The 19,811-nt window shown below is 40.4% G+C and overlaps 1 protein-coding gene across 1 annotated transcript in view; it reads left to right on the forward strand.

Moving 5' to 3' along the window:
- Positions 1 to 135: 135 nt before the first annotated feature.
- The window catches only part of LOC115582575 (uncharacterized), a 31,117-nt gene continuing 11,441 nt past the window's right edge, over positions 136 to 19,811 (forward strand). Inside the window, exons 1-6 of the mRNA XM_030418596.1 lie at positions 136 to 304; positions 3,199 to 3,244; positions 14,942 to 15,089; positions 15,206 to 15,263; positions 15,406 to 15,487; positions 19,509 to 19,624. Coding sequence (XP_030274456.1) covers positions 269 to 304; positions 3,199 to 3,244; positions 14,942 to 15,089; positions 15,206 to 15,263; positions 15,406 to 15,487; positions 19,509 to 19,624 — 486 coding nt within the window. The 5' untranslated portion in view covers positions 136 to 268. The remainder of the gene's footprint in view (positions 305 to 3,198; positions 3,245 to 14,941; positions 15,090 to 15,205; positions 15,264 to 15,405; positions 15,488 to 19,508; positions 19,625 to 19,811) is intronic.

The raw sequence follows: 19,811 nt of genomic DNA on the forward strand, positions 1-19,811 counted from the left end.
TATTTCCTCGTATTATATTGTTGTTTTGTTACTATTATTATTGTTTTTTGTAATATTACTGTTCTTTGGCTGCTGTGGCAAAGACATTTCCCCGAGGGAACCCGGGAAGGGGCGTGGCTTCGGCTCTCTATGTGATGTGATTTACCCTACTCTTGAGATATTTCCGACGGTACCCTGAAGGCAGCAGCGACTTGACTGCTCTTCCAGTGCAAACAGAGAGGTCTGGGTCCAGCGGTGTGTCCGCGACATACTAACCCACAACTGTGTTATGAGCTCCGATCAGACGGACTGCCTGCACTTGAAGGTAAGTGAGGCAGGCTCACGGTGGGAGGCTGTGGTTTACAATATCCAGATTTGCAAAGATATTTGAGACATTTTGTTCCCAGCGTCCACCACAACAACCAACTGGTTCGACTAACGAGTGCATTTCGCTTAAATGTAGGGGCTGCTCGGTGAGCTCCGATGGCCACTAATGCAGGTGAATGACTGTGTTAGCCAGGGGCGATGAAGCCTCCAGTAGGATCAGACATGCTATATGATTCATCAGGTTGTTTAAACAAGTGTAGGTGCAGCGGTATGGAGAACACAGCAGTGAGGCTGTTGGAGCCTTCAAGCCTCGCTGAGCGGAGACCCTCCCTCCTCTCTGCCTGCTGCTGGTATCTGTCCAAACCCACGTCCAGGCTTTCCTCCTGCAGCTGACTCGGTGTCAACCTCTCCTCTCTTCTCCTCTCCTCTCCTACTCCTACTCCTTTGTAAACGTTTCACACTGCAGATACAACAACCACAGGAAAGAAGGGGAGAAGATAGCAGCTGAACGCATCAATCCTTTGTCTGATCACGTGTATCTGACATTTGTCTAACAGGGTGGGGTCACTGCGCCTCCACCTAGGCCGGGGCCTGTGAGGCGTTCAACACTGTCGAAAATACCACCGGTTCACACATGCTATTGATGTCGCTTAATTTAGAGGTATAGTAATTAGGGGTCGACCGATATGTTCTTTTTAGGGCCCAAAGCAATACCAATAACATTAGAATTAAAGGAGACCGATAATCGATATTCGGGCCTGATATTAACTTTAGGTGAAAATAAAAACAACCAGTGATGGAATAAACCTGGGTACAATTTACTCAAGTAGTACTTTACCCGAGTACGTCCATTCCCTGCTACTTTAGACTTCCTCTCCACTACATTTATCTGATGCATTTAGTCAGTAGTTACTTTACACTTTCAGTTTATTTACTGTTTATAGGCTGTTAATTGTGATTGTGAAAGTGGTTAACAATTGGTTTATTTTAACAGCAGTCTGACAGAAAAATCTACCCTTAATAATAATAACAATAACAATAATAATAATAATAATAATAATAATAATAATAATAATAATAATAATGATGATAATAGTAAACACCTATTCAACTACTTTCTATAGAAGCACTGGATTAGAAATAAATTGAAGGGCCGGGGCAGGACTTTGACATTCTCTATGTCTGATCTTAAAGCTAGCCCATTTTACAGTGGGCTAATTACCCTACTAAGAAAATGTTCTCGGGGCCATTAATGAGGTTTGTTAAAGGGCATTCAACAGGTGAATGGGTCTGTTGTATCGTATTTAACAAGTCATTTATGTCAAACTAAATTACAAAACTTTACTACAAATACAAACTAAAATTAAAACATTAAATTGATAAATTTAACATTAACTGCAAATTGAATTTATCAAGAAAACAGTCTTATCATTTGAGACAAGAAATTGAATTAATATGTGAGTAAGTCATAGTTCACCTAAAAGACGGCTGTGATTTTATTGTTGCTATCTGTTAGGTCATTATTAGTTCATGCTTTATAAAATGGCAGTTGGATGCTTTTTCTTCTAAACTGCCTTTCATTTGGTTTTAAACTTCAGTCCAAAATGGCCTTTTATTTACATAGAATGAAACTGTTGAATATAGAGCAGAATAGTCTGCTGCTAAATTAAGACCCAGCACTCCCTCAGAATAGAAAGCCGGCAGGCAACGCAGCTGACCAGGCTCAGTGTCAGTGACGTGTTGCCCTGATCGTCTGCTGGACAACGAGAGGGAGGGAGATTATTATAACATTTGTGCTTAAACAGCCATGTGAATCAAATGAGTGGAGAAGAGGAGTGCCAATGAGCAGACAGTGTGTACTGAAGCTTTGTTTCCACGGCAGTTCACACAGGTTATCTTATCACATCTCTGAGTGGTGCTTGTGAATGGTTGAACACAGTAGTTTATTAGTGACCTGTCAGAGCAGAGGGGGAGTTGGAGTTGTTTGCAAAGAGATAAGCAGGTTTCATTGGACTTCTCAGTAGCAGCTGTAGAAAAAGTATTTGGAAAGTGAAGAAACGTGACGGGAAATTTAAAGAAATATGTCACGTATGAGAAGATGGCACTTATATTAAACTGGGCTGTCTATGTAGTAGAAAGACACAAATAATTTATTTTATTATACATAGGCCTATATATTATATATAACATAAACGTATATATTTTGATAGTGGTTATATGACCAGAGATTGGGTGACAAAAAAGTGTGGTGGCCAGCTTGTAACAAATGGTATGGCAGTACAGCTAAAGAAAGCGCTACAATAGGTTTCTGAAAATATTTTAGGTGAGAAATACTGTAGTCATTGTTAGAGAATCTTGGTTTCTCAGCACTGCTTGATTAGTCAGTTTGATCAGAGACCAACGTGACTGGTGAAATAACTGATCCAAGAGAGAGGGAGAGAGGGGGGCTGCTCTCTTTGTTGATCTGACTATATTCTTTGTTTCCATGGGTGACCACATACAAAATGTAGAACAACAATCTGGCAGAATAGGGGGAAGTTTATTGTTCATTTGGCTGCTATCATTGTGGTGATACAAAGTTCCACAATTCAAAATGAATTGAAGAGACATATAGTGATTTTGCTCCTTTATGGCCTGACCAGTAGAAGGGACTAAAAAGGTATCGTTTGTCCTGATGCTGGCTCAAGAGGAAAGGTCATGAAGTTTTCCTGATTTCCTGACAAACTGACTACAAGTTGTTGAGGTGGTCTGACTGGTCAGGCCTCTCAGACTGGAGTGGTTAGAGTTATTGTTGTTTTGAGAAATGTGTGTGAAACAGTGTGATGACACTGTGGATTTAGTCTACAAGTAGTGGTTAGCTTGAATGAAACCTTATGTGTATCTTGTGTGCAGATGATGTGGAGTGTTGTGATCCTGCTGGCTGTTGCTGTCCGTGTGGGTGAGTACATCTCTTTTCTCCATCCCACCTACTGTCTATGAAAGTTGTGATCTCTGTTTAAGTTTAGCAGTTCATTACTGTTTGTGAAATGTAACAGATTACTTGAAGATGATGTCATTTAAATATTAAAAATGAAGGTGCACAAGGAGCTCAAAGGTCAGGTCGAGCTACTGATCAGATCATTAATTTTTTTGAATTCAAGTTTTTATTGAACTTTTCAAAGGCTTAGTACATGGCAAACTCAGCCTCCTCTCCACAAAACAAAACATCCACTCAACAGACCCAGCACATCCAAAACAAATACAAAAAAGAAAATAGACAAGTGAGACCAACAAATAAACAAATGCCCTCACACATGCACATTAACACATACATACATCACTAGCACATCTCCACATACCCCACAAGAACGTGTGGTATACAGCAAAAATCCTAGTGGGGGTCATTGTTTACCTTTATATAGTCCCAAAACTTTTCCCAAGGGGTCACCCCTTCCCTCTTGTCATCACTCAGTCTACCAAGCATACATTCATAGGATGCAGTTGCAGTCATTGCATAGATCCATTCTTTCACGTGTGGTAACTCTGCTGCCTTCCAGTGTCTTAAAATGACTCGACACGCTGTTGTTGTACCAACCAATATTACAGAGATGTTGCATATGGATATATTGGGTAACTGGGATTTGTCCCCTAGTAAGCAGAGCTCTGGACTTGAGGAGATTTCTGCCCCGAGCCAGTTACTTAAAATAATTAGTATCTGGGCCCAGAAAGGTCTGATTAAAACACATTCCCACATGCAGTGAAGAAGGGTCCCAGTTTCCTCTCTACACTTCCAACATAAGTCATCACCCTGTAGTTTCATCCTATCCACCTTATTCCTGACTTAGTGAGTTTACCCATGGTTCATAGTGGTATTCGGTTATGCTCTTCCGGTTGAACTGGCTGACCTCGGTGTTTACGCTAACGTAGCTGTCATGCTCGCTCTAAAAACCGGCTTTTAACACAAAGAAAGCGACAGAATGGATAAAAATCGGAGGTGGATACACAGTACAGATGTTTTAATAAGTCGTGAGGACAGTTCTCACGGAGTGGGCAGATGACATGAAGCATTAGCCCGGCATCGCTAACGTCGGGCTAATGCTTATCTTATATTTTCTGAAGGTGTTGAAGGCGGAGTATTACACAGTTACAAAAGCACAGAAGCATACAACTACCTGCACAGTAACAACATAGGGAAAGTACTGTTGAAGAAACACATTGAGTTTATATTTCTGAAGGCAGCAGTAGCGCCCAGCCACAGCGTCAATCAAGCTAAACATTCAGCGTGGATAATGCTGAAGGAAAGTGGAGTCGTGGAGCCAGGCGGCTGCTCGGACATTGCCCGGTTAGGGAAGTCATGCAGTCATGCAGCAGCTATACTGTGGAAGATATTCATAAACCCAAATAATGATTTTAGTGTCAAAGCCGCGAGCCGCACTAGTCTCTGTTCCTCCTTCCTCAGCATGGCGTGTAGGGCGCAGGGCACGGACAAGTTTGTCTAAGTTGTTGATGTACTACACGAGGCATTTCTGAAAAAAACTTCAATTTTCATGAATTGTTGTGGCAACCAAAAACAGCACATGTTGTACCTGAGCTCATTTTAAAAACAATGTAGCACGTATGACCTAATGCTAGTTGTTTAGGACTAGCTTAGCGGCAGCGGCCATCATGCAGTTGCAAGGCAACCGGAAACAGAAAACCGTCGGCGGAAGTAGTAATCTGTCATGGCAGCCCCCATAGGCTCCCGAGGAAACAGGTGGATACAGTCTGGATGGTGTGTAGTAATACCTATGTAATATGTTATATTGTGTAAGTTTACCCCTCACCTCTCTCACATATTTACCACAGTCAGCCACAATTCTCATCCATCTATCACTATCAATCTCCCCTCCGAGGTCCCTCTGCCAAGTCATCTTTAAGTGATTAGAGTCACTGCCAAGAGAAGAATTAGCAACTTTGTAAAATAGTGAAGCTTTTCGTTTTCTAATTGGAAGTTTCATATAATCTATCACTATATTATTAGTAATATTGTATGGTTTTGAGGTAATACAGCTCCTTAGTTGCAAACATTTCCAAAAATTGTCTTTACCCACCAAATGAAATTTCTCTAACAGCTTATCATATGACAAAAACACCCCATCTTCAAATAGATCGTTAAAGGTGCCTAAACCACTAGAATGCCACCGTTTCCAATATATAGGTTTCTTCCCAACAAAGACATCAGGATTATAACACAAAGACGAATATCTTTGTAGAGTATGTGTAAGTTTAAACATTTTATGCACCCTGATCCAGACAGCCCTTGAATGTATAAGTATTGGATTTGTAATGTTAAACCTTTTTTGTGATAATACTTCCACAGGTTGGAAAGGCAAACATACCTTCTTTTCTACCTCCACCCAAGCTGCTTCCTTCCCTGCAGTATGCCAGTATCTTGCTATTTTGGCCATCCCGAAAGCTAAATAATACAGTCTAAAATCTGGGAGGCCTAGCCCCCCATCCTCCTTATGCACACATAACTTTCTCAGTTTGATTCGAGGTCTTTTCCGGCCCCATAAAAAATGTTTTATTACATCATCCATTTGTCTAAAAGTGGAGGGTGGTATCTTCATTGGTAGCATCATTGCCACATAACTAAACTGTGGAGCAACTATCATTTTTATAACATTATTTTCCCCCACAATGTTAATTTTAGTTTGTCAGGGTTTGTTTTTATCTTTTGAAGTAAGGGATTACAGTTTAGTGCTACTATTTTGTCCATATCATCAGAAAGTTTAATACCCAGATACTTCATTCCCTCCCGTATCCATCTAAAGTTAAACTTCTCCACCATAAATGATGTACACAATCTGGAGAGAGGCATTGCCTCAGATTTGCTCCAGTTAATGGAGTAGCCCGAACATTTTGAGAAGGATTGTATAGTTTCCATCAGATGTGGTAGGGAACTTAAAGGCTTAGATACTACTGCCAAAATGTCAATTGCATACAATAATAATTTATGTTCAGTGTCTCCTCCCGAGCATCCCTGTCGTGTTCCTCAGGTCAAATTAAAGAAGGGGGAGATTATTCCATTTGTCATCACTGCTGCTTTAGGATTTTTATACAGCATTTTTATCCATTTAATAAAGTTAGAGTGGAAACCAAAATGAGATAGGGCGGAGAACAGAAATTGCCACTCCACCCTATCAAAGGCCTTCTCTGCATCCAGAGAAATAGCCGTTATAGGAACATTTTGGGATTGACTTAACCACATTAGGTGTAACAGAAGTCTAACATTATCCGTTGAAGTTCTATTTTTCATGAAGCCTACCTGATTAGGGTGTATAATACTTGGTAAAACAAGTTGTAAGCGTGTCGCTAAGATTTTTGTAAGAATCTTACAATCGAGGTTAAGGAGACTTATAGGTCTAAAGTTAGAGGGGTCCGTTGCATCTTTACCTGTTTTGGGGATTAGTGAGATTACAGCTTCATTAAAAGTTGGAGCTACACAACCCTTATCGGATATCTCCTGATATACCTGCTGTAGTACTGGAACCACAATATCTGTAAACACTTTATAATATTCCACTGGGAGACCGTCATAACCTGGTGATCTCCCACTTTTCATTGAGGAAATTGCCATCCTTATTTCAGCCTCAGTTATGGGTAATTCCAATCCAGCTGCCTCCTGAAGTGAAAGCTTGGGCACATCTATGTTAAGGAGAAACTGTTCTATAACTTCTTGTGAGATATTAGGAGATATGGAGGATGTGTATAACTTCTCATAAAATTGTTGGAATATTCCATTTATGTCTTTAGCAGCAAAAAACTGTGCATCCCCCTGTTTTATCAATGGTATGGTGTTTGCAGAGATTTTTTCTTTTAACTGTCTAGCTAGTAATTTACCCATTTTCTCCCCACCTTCATAGAAGTTTGTTTTTAATCTATAAAGTGCATATTCTGCTTTTTTATTATAAATCTCATGTAGAGAATATTTAATCTTACAAAGTTCTTGAAATTTTCTGTCCGAGAAGTGTTTTGACAAATCTAATTCCTTATCTTTTATCTCTTTTTCTAAATCTTTAATCCTGGTGCCATTCTCTCTTTTATTTTTAGCAGCTTGTGCTATGAATTTTCCTCTTATATATGCCTTGGAGGCTTCCCACACAGTAGTTATTTCTTTAGTGCTACCGATGTTAATTTCAAAGAAGGTTTTTAAGTCCTCCTCAACTGTCTTTTTGAAGGTTGAGTCCAACAATAATCCAGTATTTAATCTCCATCTACCTCTTCTTTCAGTTTTTAGACTGGCCTTGATAAATAGCTCAACTGGCACATGATCTGTGAGGGAGATTGCCTTTATGTTACAGTCAGCCGCATTATCTGTCAGGGATGTATTTATTAGAAAAAGGTCTATTCTGGAATAAGTTTTGTGGCAGTGGGAGAAGAATGTAAAATCCTTCACATTCGGGTTTATCAGCCTCCATATATCTATTAGGCCCACATCTCTAGTCAACATATGCAAGGCCTCTCTCTCCTTAGTCAGTAGGGGGGGTCTAAATAAACTCCTATTCAGTACTGGATCCATAACTTCATTAAAATCGCCAGCAAGAATAATTTCTCCCTCACTGTCTCCTAAAATTTTGTTTACCTCGTGGAAGAAACTGGGGTCTCCCTTATTAGGTGCATATATGTTGCAAAATACGAGAGGGACACCTTCGACCACCGCAGAACGCCGCTCCCATGGTAACCGTCCCGTGTCAAGTGGAGCCTCTCCTTGGCCCGCACATGGATCCATCCAGTACAAAACAATACGCATAGTCCTACATTGGGTGTAAACAACAACTCCCCTCACTCCTTCATCTCAGTCCACAGTTCCTCCTGATCATTGCTCATTAATGACTTTCTCCACGGCTTCAACAGTGTTACAACTCACGTTTTTTCCTCTCCATTTGAAGTGGAGCGTTGCGGGGAAAGCCAGTGTGTATCTGGTGTCCAGCTCGTGCAATTTACGTTTCACCGGAGTGAACACTTTCATCTTCTGCACTAACTCTCTAGACATGTCCGGGAACACAGATAGGCGACATTTCTCCCAGACAAATCCTTGCTTTTCCTTTGCTGCATTGATCACCTTATCCCTTGCGGACTGCCTCAGAAAACGGATCAGCACGGGTCTCGGGGGCTGATCTGCGTTCGGCATCGGTGTCAGCTGCCTGTGCACCCTCTCTATCTCCAACTCCCCGTCGCCTCCGACTCTGAGGCCCTCCACAAGAATTTTTTAGACACAATCGAGCAGAGTCCCATTCGTGCCAAATGTTTCCCTTAGTCCCACCAACCTCACATTATTTCGCCTGCTTTGGTTTTCAAGGGCTTGTACTCGGTTCCACAGTAGCTCCATCTGCTTGTCCCTGCTCTCCTTGTCGTTCAGCAGCTGTTCCGACGTTTCCTCCAGGTGTACGATACGTGCCTCAGCCTCACCCAGCCTCTCCTGCATGGCCTTCACCGTATTACTCAGCTCCTCCGTTGTTTGTTTAATAGACGATACGTCAGTTGCGATGCTCTGCAATATGTTGTTCATCTTCGACATTTCTGCAAACATCTTTCCAAGGCTTTCCTGCACATTAATGGGCTTCAGAGAAGCATCTGCGGCAGCGTGATCTTCCTCATGTGCTGGACTTTTCCGGGTAGACATGCGGGCAGGGCCACTGAAATATTTCGATGTTGCCATGTCTTCTAAGCCTTTCCTTGACCGAAAATATTCTGTTTGAACAATTACGATGCTCGAAGTGGGTGTTAGATTACTTAATATGCGCTTTTACATTAATAACTAAGAAAATTAGCATGTGCAGGGCGAGAGCTCCCCTAACTTGCGGCCATCTTGGAAGCTGCACCCACGTGACTCCCTGATCAGATCATTAATAAACATGGACAGCGATGGTAGGAGTTAGGAATGTTAATGAATAATGATTCAACAACAAAGACTAACAATTTAACCAATAAAACATTTATTAACTGAAAATCAGAGATGTACACAAATATATCCAAACATGAATTTTTACAAACTACAAGTACTTGCTTTGCAAATATATCAAAGTAGAATACAAGATACTTTGCTGGAGAAATTGTATTTAAATGAAATACAGGTCATTAGAAAATACAAAAAGAAATTTTTAAACATGCTGATTCCAATTGCCTCAATATTGGGTTGATTTTGTTGGGGCAGTTGTTGAATAGCAACAGATGGGAGCACTCTAATTGATCATTTAAGTAATTGTTACTATTACTGTTTAGGTAGTTTATTGTCAATTAATGAAGCTTTAGTTTTACACCTGTAACCAAGTGGCTGCTGGAGTGTTGTTTTTGCCAAGTTACAAAATCAGAATAAAGCCATCTTCATTGATTTCCTTACACCAAACCATCTACTGTACTATGATTTAAATAACTTTGTCCATTCTTTGAACACTGTTAAAGTGAGAAAGTGTGAGGCTCTGACTTGAGATACCTGCTGAACAGAAGCCATAAAGCAACGCCACTGTGTGAGAAACAGCATCCTGAAATCTATCTATAAATACAAGGAATCTCTGTCTGTCTGTCTGTCTGTGTGTGTATGTGTGTGTCCCTCAAATATCTCTGTGGATCAGGATCAGACTGACCTGAGAGTTTCAACATGGCTGCTGCGTGGTTCAAGGGTGTGCTATTTCGCATTTGTTTGGACTGCAATGATACCGTTAATAAATTATTTCATAAATGCTTTACAAATTCCACGAGCATTGTCTAGCTGCTAGCCGCTAACTACATGGCCCACCCCCCGAGGCGACGAACCGGAAGCATCGGCACGTCCAAAACTGGACTTAGGGTAAATAATGTCCGCCACGCTTTTTCGCAAACTTCGCCGCCACGTTTGCTTTGTGTCTGGTGCAGGAAGAAACGGTGAAAACGGGCTTTTGTCACGAAAGTGTCCAAGCAGCAAGTTTGGTTGTTGAGGAACAGGAAGTTGTGGGAGGGACCTAGTCGGATGATTGACATGCAACGACGGTCGGTGTGTGTGAAAGTTGAGAGATTTGTGACATTTAGCGTGTTTGGAGTGTGTAGTTAGTGTGTTATGTAGTGTTTGGTGTAGTGTGTTTAGTGAGTAGTGGAGTCGTTTTTTTGTTTAATGAGTCAGAATAATGAGGAGAAGCTGAATGTGGAGCAGGCAGTCCAGCTATTTATTCAGCTGGAAGGAGCACAGGCAGACCTGAGCATTGCCTGCATTTAAATGTAAATAGTTACATATAACTTTGTAAATTTTTTAAATGTATGCACAAATTTAGATAAACAACAGTTTATATTTGCATTATAAGTAAAAAAAAAAAAAGGAAAAAAAGGTTTGTTAAACATATTTGTGGTTTTCACAGTAAAAAATCTAAATCTAACTTTTTCTACTCGGATTTCATGTTTTTTTTTTGTGATTTTAGGTCCATTGTGTTAATACAGTATGTCAAAATAAAAAAAATAACTGTACAGTCACACATGTGAGGTTGTGCTGAAAATAATGACACCAAGTAAATAGCTTTTAAGATGAAATATAATGGCAAAATCAAAATTATAGCTGCTGCGCAGCGATGGGTCTGGTCCGGGCTATTTTTTGGCAAAATTAGGCAATTCTGAGCAACAAACAGGAGAATAGGAAGACAAGACAGTTGACAACAATGTTCACTTTGGACGACTTGAGGCTTGAACTCACAACTTCTGGAACCAAAGGCTGTCATCTTTCGCTCTGAGCTAATTGGCAAGTGGCATTATAATAGTGGCTTGACAAATTGATTAAGCCATTCACTGTTGTGCAGGCAGATTTGAAACCACTGTAAAAAATTCAGTTATCAAGGCAAAAATCTGAAAATACACATATTGCAGCATGGAGATGTTGGTAATTTGTTTTTAAAAATGATTAATTTGCTCCATAAGTGAATAACTAATGTTTAAAAATGCTGCTTGCATTGACTGCAATTATTCACATGAGAGCAGAATTCAAAATGTTCTCAAAAATGCAGTTTTTTAGGTAAAATTCTGATATTTGTCAAACATCATCTACCATGACTCTAAAAAATGTTAAATTTTTTCATGAACATTGAAGATTTATTTATCTATCTATTTATTTGCAGGTAGGCTATATGTTTACAGTAGTGTTCACAGTCAAACATTTTCATGCACTGTAGGCAAAAATTGTGGGAGGTCTTCATACGTTTTACAGTTAAAAAAAAAACAGTGATGGACTTCATAATTTTTAATAAGTTTAAATGTACAAAAGTTTCTTTAGTACTGGGGCTACAGTTTGATGAAAGTGTGAAGTTCTAGCAGGTTGATTTGTTATGAATTTTCAAAAATTTAACTTTAGACGCTTGCTGTAGCGCAACCATCAGGACTATTGGCTTGGGTTTACAGCTGAAGTAATCTGGCATGAAACTGGACCTTTATGCAAAATTCGGTTAGCACCCATGGTCCAGTCCAAGCTATTTGTTTTTATTTAATTTAGAGGCTTGCTGTGATGCCACCATCAGGACAATTGTCTTGTGTTTCATATTGAGGACATCTGACATTTTGATCTGTCATCATCCTCATCATCACCATCATCACCCTTGCTGGGTCTCGAACACACAACCCTTGACACCAAGAACCAGCTCCTAACTCGCAGAGCTAATTGGCTGAAAGTGAGACCAGCTGTGTAGCTGCATTTATCGACTCAGGGACTCACTGTCCAGGCAGCTGTTGTCAAGGAAGATTTCAAAAATGGTCAAAATGTCAGAAATTCTGTTACCTAAACAAAAATCTGATAATACATATATTGCATCTTGACAGCATGGAAACGTTGGCGATTTGTTTTTAACTCTAAGTGTTTTGCTTCATAAGAGAAAATCTGATGTTTAAAAATGCCAGTCTTAAGGCAGGAACACACCAGCCCAACCGTTGGACGTCTGAAGCGTTTGGAGAGACTCGGACGAGGTCGGGAACAAATATGTTTGGTGTGTTCAGCTCTGTTGGAAGCGTTCGGAGCCGCGCGGACGTTGTCGGATCCGACTGAGCATGCGAAGTCTGAGGAGGAGGGCCGTCCGACGACTGAGCCATTGGATCCTCTGATTGGTTGTGTGCCAGCTGAATGGCCGTTCTGATTGGCGGTGTGCTAGCGAATCAGCGCGGTGTGTGGGAGGGACGGAATACTGTGTGCGCTCTGTTTTTCCCGTTTCCCGCTCCCGTTTTAGTAGTAGTGGCACCAGACTAGTTGTTATGTCCGTTCAGGACGAATGAATTTGTGTTAGTTTGGTAATGCTTTGCTGCATGTTTAGTATGCAGCTGTTTTTTATCGGAAATAGTTAAGTTTCGTTTTGATCGAAAGTAAAGAGAGTTGCGTGCATAAGGTTCTCGTTTACAACTTACAACACAAGCGCCACCCGCTTATTGCATCTCGCGCAAGCGCAGAACGTACACGCTACTGTGGAGTAGGCAGCACGTCGAAGCGGTGTGTTCAATGCAACTTTTCTACCGAACGGGTCAGACAAGAGGCAACGGAGTGGTCGGAGAGTGGTCGGATAAGGCAGTTGGACGTCTGGGCGGTGTGTGGGGGCCTTTACATTGACTCCAGTTGTTCCCATGAGAGCAGAATTCAAAATGTTCTCAAAAATTCTGTTTTTGTGATAAAATTCTGATATTTGCCAAACTTCATCAACCATGACTCCAAAATATTCTCAATTTTTTTCAGGAAGATTGAAAATGTATTTAGCAAGAACAGTACTGTTTACAGTCAAACATTTTGATGCACTGTAGGCTTAATTTTTGATAAATCAAAAATCCGAGAAACAAGTTTTGTGGAGGGTCTGAAGATGCTCTCTAGCAAAATTGAGATAGGTTTTATAAGTTTTACAGGTTTTGAAAAAACGAACGCTCGTCAACGTCAGTCGGGGGGGGAGACACGGACGGACGGATGGACGGACGGTCATCAACTCCGTCAGTTGTGGGACGGACGGACGCTCATCGCCGTCTGCCGGGAGCTCCTAGCCGTCAACCGGGGGACGGACGGACGCACGCTTGTCACAGTCACATGTGGGGTATAGCGGCGCTGACCTAGCGGTATAGCGGCGTAGCGCCGCTGTTCCACCGTCTGGGGAGAACCCTGCTTAGGCGGGAGGCAAAATTGCTTGGGCGCTGCGCCTAAGCCGTATAATATATATCCCACCACGTATATATGTATGTATATATATATATATAAGAAACCCAGCCAGTATATAAGACATACCATCCGTTTTGAATGATTCAGCAGCCCATGATTAATATCCAATACTAATGTTCAGTGCCAATGCAGAATGTATTTTGCCCCCTTTGGAGTGAGGTAGTTTGGGGGTGTTTAATGTCAGGTTGGTGCTTGGACAAGAAGCGAGTTTAGCCTTCATGTAGGGCCACAGCTCCATCCCATTATGGTCCTGCAGTTAAGCTGTTAGATTGTTCACAGCATTCCACCTTTAACTAGCTGGTTGCTGAAGCAACAAGTTAAATGCAGTGGAATATCTTTTTATTTTCTTTTAAACCTCTATCGTGTGACTTGTAGTCGATCTTTCTTTAACTTCAGATAAATGTTTTCACTTCCTAACCATAACCAATTAATTCTAACTTTTTAGAATTACAGTTTATTAACTGACTATGCAAAAACAATGCGAAAAGGGTTTCTCATGTGAGTGAGGAGTGAGGATACATGACAGCAGCCTTCAAGGAAGTCTTTGATACAGACTGATCAGATACATCTCAAAATCAGTGGAGTTTCATACTGAAGTGAAGACATTTAACAGAGTGACTCAAGTTTTACATTTTGTTTTCTGACTCACCATCTAGTTGATCTGGTAACTGTAGGTCTGAACAGATACTTTATTTATTTATTGGAGAGATTTCTCTTTTTTTGATCTGTAGTTTCCGCCAATGACTTTTATCATTAAAGGCAGAGAGAATCTGTCTGTCAGTCAGAAAGAAACACTTTTTACATCATTCATCATCATTTTCGTTCAGTTACATCACACATGAGGCTGATAATCCCTAAGCATCGGGTTTGTGTGCCTCTGGGGAGGACCTGGTACACAGTATAAACAGATTGCAGCTGGTAAGTCATGTGCAGGTGATTGTTAAACAGGTAACAGGGACATGTTTGCAGACACTAATTCCTCTAAAGTCTCTACAGACAGCTGTCTTTCGTGTCATGACCATCTGAAACAGCTGTTGTGTACGTGATGCTTCAAAAGAATGGTCAAAAGAATGGTCTCATTTTATTTAAAACATAATTCAGATAAGTGCGACAAGGGGATGCAGTTTAGGAGAGTGGGAGGGGGACCCTTTTTGTATTTGAGCACTGGTGGTAGAATCAGAAATTCAGAAAAGACCATTTCAGAAGGTTTATCTCATTTGATCGCTTCGCAATTCAGGAAACGCAAGATTGGACCCAACACTTAAGCAATGCTGGCTTAGTGTAAGAGTTTGATTAAATCTATTTAAATCTATTTTGACAGACAGGGTGGCAGGTACAGTTATTCAAGGCAAAAGTACATTGCACATGGCAACATTGTAACATAGAAACTTCAACAATCTGACAGGGGAAACAGTTAGATGCTGCAGGGCTAATTACACATTCTGCCTCATTTTCTTTCTCCTCCTGCCCTTATCACAGAGCCCTATGCTGTCCATGATCTCCATGAGCGTTTGGCCCATGGTCGCCAGCTGAAGATCTACCTGCCCAAAAGTGCAGAGAAGCTGGAATTTATTCCTGCTGATGAACCTGGCAATATCGTCACATACTGGGAGAAGGGCAGACAAAGGTGAGGAAGACTCAGGGACAGCCTGTCTTCTGGTTGTGGATGAGCTGGTCATGGGGAGAAGCTGTGAGTTGTTGGGTATATGTATTTCCATGGGGCTTTTGTTCCATCCTTTACAGGACGACCAGAGGCAGGGTGTCAGGCACAGGCAACGACCGACGCTGGTACATCGACAGGGTAACCAAAGTCCTTGATTTAGAGTCTGTCTGACTGAAAATTATTAATTGCTGGACTAATGAGTGAAGTTCAGTGTTAAGGAAAAGTTTTGCACCTGGTCAGAGATGTATGAGTATTTATATGGTCTGTATGTTTTTATAAGGTGACATATCAGGACCAGGGGACTTACATTCAGAAAGACTGGTGGAATAAAGAGATCTCCACTGTCAAAGTGGCCGTCACACGTGAGTTAGCTGAGGGTTGTTTTAGCCATGGTTGCTAATATATTTTGCAACTTTTGTTCAATATTGTTTTTACAAAAAATATGTTCTGTTGTGCAGATGCACTAACTGTTGCTGAAATGATTATCAGTCTAACTATTCACATCATGAAGCATAAAGAAAAAGCCCACTGCATTAGAAATGGAACAATACATTATACCTAGCTCTCAGCACTTGCAGCCTCATCAAGTCCCTGTTTTGCACTGAAAATACACTCACTGATATTTTACTGCAGACTACATGGACAGTTTCCTCAGAAGTACTGCTATAGTGGGCAAGATGAAAGGTCTTGAAGGAAAGCTTCAGAAAGGATATACCATGCTTGGCAGACAAGTCTATGAAATAACAAATTATGTTATGTTATGTTACAATGCTCAGACATTTTATATTGAATATTCTTAAATAGTTTCAGTATAGGTATATCCCCTTTCTCTCAAAGCAGAGACCATTATGAATCTTACTTGAATAACAATGAGCAGAAAAACCCTTAATCAAAAGGCAGTCTTTCCACCTAAGCACTTTTTTTTTATTATTATTTTAAATGCACAAAGTAAGTGTAACTAAGGAAGTAAAGAACAATAATGAGTCTTTGCCCCTGTTACTCTTTAGGCAGGGATATTTGGATGTCACAAATTTCCATATTTTGCCAGATGCTTGGATAATTCTTTAGAAAAACATGTGCCAAATGTTGATTTTCAGTGATATTGTTATCCAATATGAACTTGAACCATGTAAGACTATATGACAGGGCTATTCAATTGGGCCAAATTTTAAAATGGGTAAGACATTTGCAGCGGTCACTAAGCAGCAGGTGATGATATATTTTAAACCAACACAAACGAAACAATGTTTGTTCATCGTTTCTGTTTTAAATTTGGTCACATGTGACAGAAGCACATCTCAAAGTGCATACAAAAAACAATAAAAGAGCTACAACTGAACATAATCTGTGGTAGTAGTAGCAATACTTTTTTCACATTTCTCGGTTTTTCTCTGCTTTTCTGGTTGACTGCGGCCTGGGCCACTCTGGGTTTGGTCCTGGGCTGCATGCGGCCCATGGACCACCATTTGAATAGGCCTGCTATATGATGTGGACCCATTGTGTTTTCCAGCTAATAGGAGCAACTACTGTTGGAATTTGTGTAAAGGTGATTAAACAAAAGCAGAAATACAAAGGAGGCAGGCAGGATTAAGAACTGAAAACCAGTTTCTAATGGAAAGCAAACAATCCACAAACCATATAATTCTAAACCAGGTGGGGTAGAATACCAAAAAATCGAAGTAACAAACAAAAGCTTAGATAAGTACCAACCAAGTAAAAACAAGAGAAGCAAAAAACTGAAACATACCACGGGGTAAAACAGGGAGATGCTGGAGAAGAACACTGGAGGACACAGGGGAACGCAGGAACGAACTAACAAAAACAAGAGGGAGCACACAGACTAATAACAGGGGCTGATGACAAACAAGACACAGGTGGACACAGAAAAAGGCCAGGAAATGAGAAGCAGAACAAGACACATTTCAAAATAAAACAGGAAACCCAGAATCATGACAGTTATAGCTCATGTGAGAAAACATCAGTGAGAATAATGAATAGTTCACAGTGTGCGTCTGACAGCTTGTTTCAAAAGAAGCTAAAACCGTGTCTGTATTCCAAATGGTTCAACAACAGCTTTGAATTTGCTTTGAGCTGGGATAGACATTTTAGGATCATTTTACATAGAATTCCTGGAATAATAGCAGGTTAAAGTTTTTTTTATTTTTTTTTTAGGAATTACAATAGTGGTTAGAAGGTGAAACTCTCGCCAAAATGCAACCTAGGCTTTTTTTGTGATTGTATATGAGTCAGACCTTTGTGTAAAAGCATTATTACGATGAAAGAGTCACTTTTAAGATTTACCGTATTTTGTTTTCAGGTCAAGGTCATTTTCAATGGGGGTGCTTGGGGCAAATTAGCGATAGCATCATTGCTATTTTTAAAACACTAAGAAGGCTCGACACAACATGAAACTTTGCTTGTAGTGTCACCAGGGTCTCTACATATGAACACCAGCATTGAGAACAATGTTTGTGTACACAGAGCTTGCTAAAAAGAAAGTTTTTGGACAACTCACCTCATTGAAAATGAGTTTTACCCAAAAACGAAACTATGGTAAATCTTAAAAGTGCCTCTTTTGTCGTAATTAGGCTTTTACATGAAGGTCATATACATTAACAAAAAAAGCCTGAGTTGCATTTGAACAAATTCAAGATAAGTTAACTAGTGCTTAAAATTTCATCAAGGCTCAAAAAAGGAGGTATCTAACTAAACAGTATAAATTACTTGTGTGTGCCAATTTGTCAATTGTCAAGTGCCTCCGTGCTCCCACCACGTGGTCCCCCTCACCAAACTAAACCTGACTGAATGTTCAGTTTAGCTAACTAACTAGTGAATGGATGTTCATGAAGGATTAGCTAGTGAGCTGACAATTTAGTTGGATAGAGTATTCCTATAGCTGCCCTCGTTTCAGAACAGTGATGTTTTATGTGTGCACGGTAACGTTGACCATGTAAGGGATAATGTATAGAAAATAAGTCCCGATAATGACCGCCGTTCTATACATTATCCCGCTTATTACACAGTTACTTGCCAACACGAAAATAGAATTTGACACAGTGTGTCTTTATTTATTTGTTACAGTTCATAGTGTTTTTCAGCAGAGAAATATAGTTCGCCGAACCGACGCCATTTCGCTTCTCCCTCTTCACTGCTTTCCTCTCTTTTTCTTTTCTTGACCGGTGACGACAACTCAGCCTTTTGCCAAGAGTTGAAATCACCGTATTTTCCAAAAATGTTTAAGTTAATGTGAAACTCATCCATACTAGTGGCCGAAGAGTATGTTTTTTCCGATATGAAGTAGACTACAGATCAGATGACGTTGCTTAGCGCCTGAAGACGCTGGGGTGAAAAGTGACCGGACTACTTGCAGAGCAAAGACTTTAGAGCACGGAGTGCTACAAAATACGTGAATCAGAGGCAAAAAGTCCACTTTCCTTGACGACGGTCAAATATGCTTAGCGGCGGTCAATTATACGAAAATAATTGACCGCCGAACGTTGTGAAGGCCCATTCAAGTGAATCGAGCATTCTATAGCATTAAGAAGAGCCGTGTAATAAATGCATATATTATCAATCTAGATTATTTGACATAGCTAGATTGCAATCCAAGACCAAAACATAAATGTTAGCAGCCCAAATTAGCTGTGCATTTGCTGTTCTGATCACACCCCATTCCTGCTGCCAAGGAACGACTTGAATCACTCATTCAGTTTATCCCGTTCACTTGCAACTGACTGAGAGCTCCAGTACCAAGAGATTTGTTCTTCTGGACAAACTGTTTGCAAAGGATGCATCACTGTTGAGTATCAGGTGTATGTTTGAGAGCAAATGAATAAAACTAGTGAGTGAGTGACTTGATTATTGTGTGATTATGTTTTACAATAGCAAATGCACTAGAATACCACAAAATAGATTTTTTTTTTGTTGGCTCAAAGTGACCCATCACGTTCTTAGGATAGATACAAGCTGTCATCAAGTCCCACCCCCTGCAGGTCGCTCTCACAGCACTGGGCAGCTCCTTCAACAACAGACTAATACACCCCAAGAGTGTGAAGGAGAGGTACCGCAGGTCCTCCCTTCCTGCTGCTGTCAGACTGTACAACCAGCACTGCTCCCAGTAGACCTCACTGTGCACTGTGTAATACCACTATACAAAACTCATCTCTGGTTTGCACTATCTGGCTATTTAGTTTTTAATACCCATATTTATCATTTGTATTTGTAAATAAAACTGTACTGCCACACTGTTGATTTTGTACAATGTCATGTTATATGTATATATGAGTCTATTCTATTTTTTACCTTTTCAATTATATTGTTTTTTGTTTTACTGTTGTTATGTTTTTTGTAATTCTCTGTCCTTTGGCTACTGCTCTTTTCCAGCCAGACACAACTATGTGAAGTGTGTCGCAGGAGAGAGTCTCCTCATCTCACTGGAGGGCATTGACCTGGCTGACGCTGCCCTCTCCTTCTCAGGAGATTCTACTAATGTTACACTGGTGAGATGGATGGATGGTAATGAACTTGAGCTTTTCCAGTCTACTGACCACTCAAAGCACTTTACAACCCTTGTCACATTTACCTATTCACAAACACATTTATACACTATTATATATTATATTATATAACTGTGAAATTATTATTTGATGAATATGATTAGTGTCTAATAAGCCCATGAGGGCTGGG

This window comes from Sparus aurata, chromosome 1 (assembly GCF_900880675.1).
Source record: "Sparus aurata chromosome 1, fSpaAur1.1, whole genome shotgun sequence".
Taxonomy (NCBI): Eukaryota; Metazoa; Chordata; class Actinopteri; order Spariformes; family Sparidae; genus Sparus; species Sparus aurata.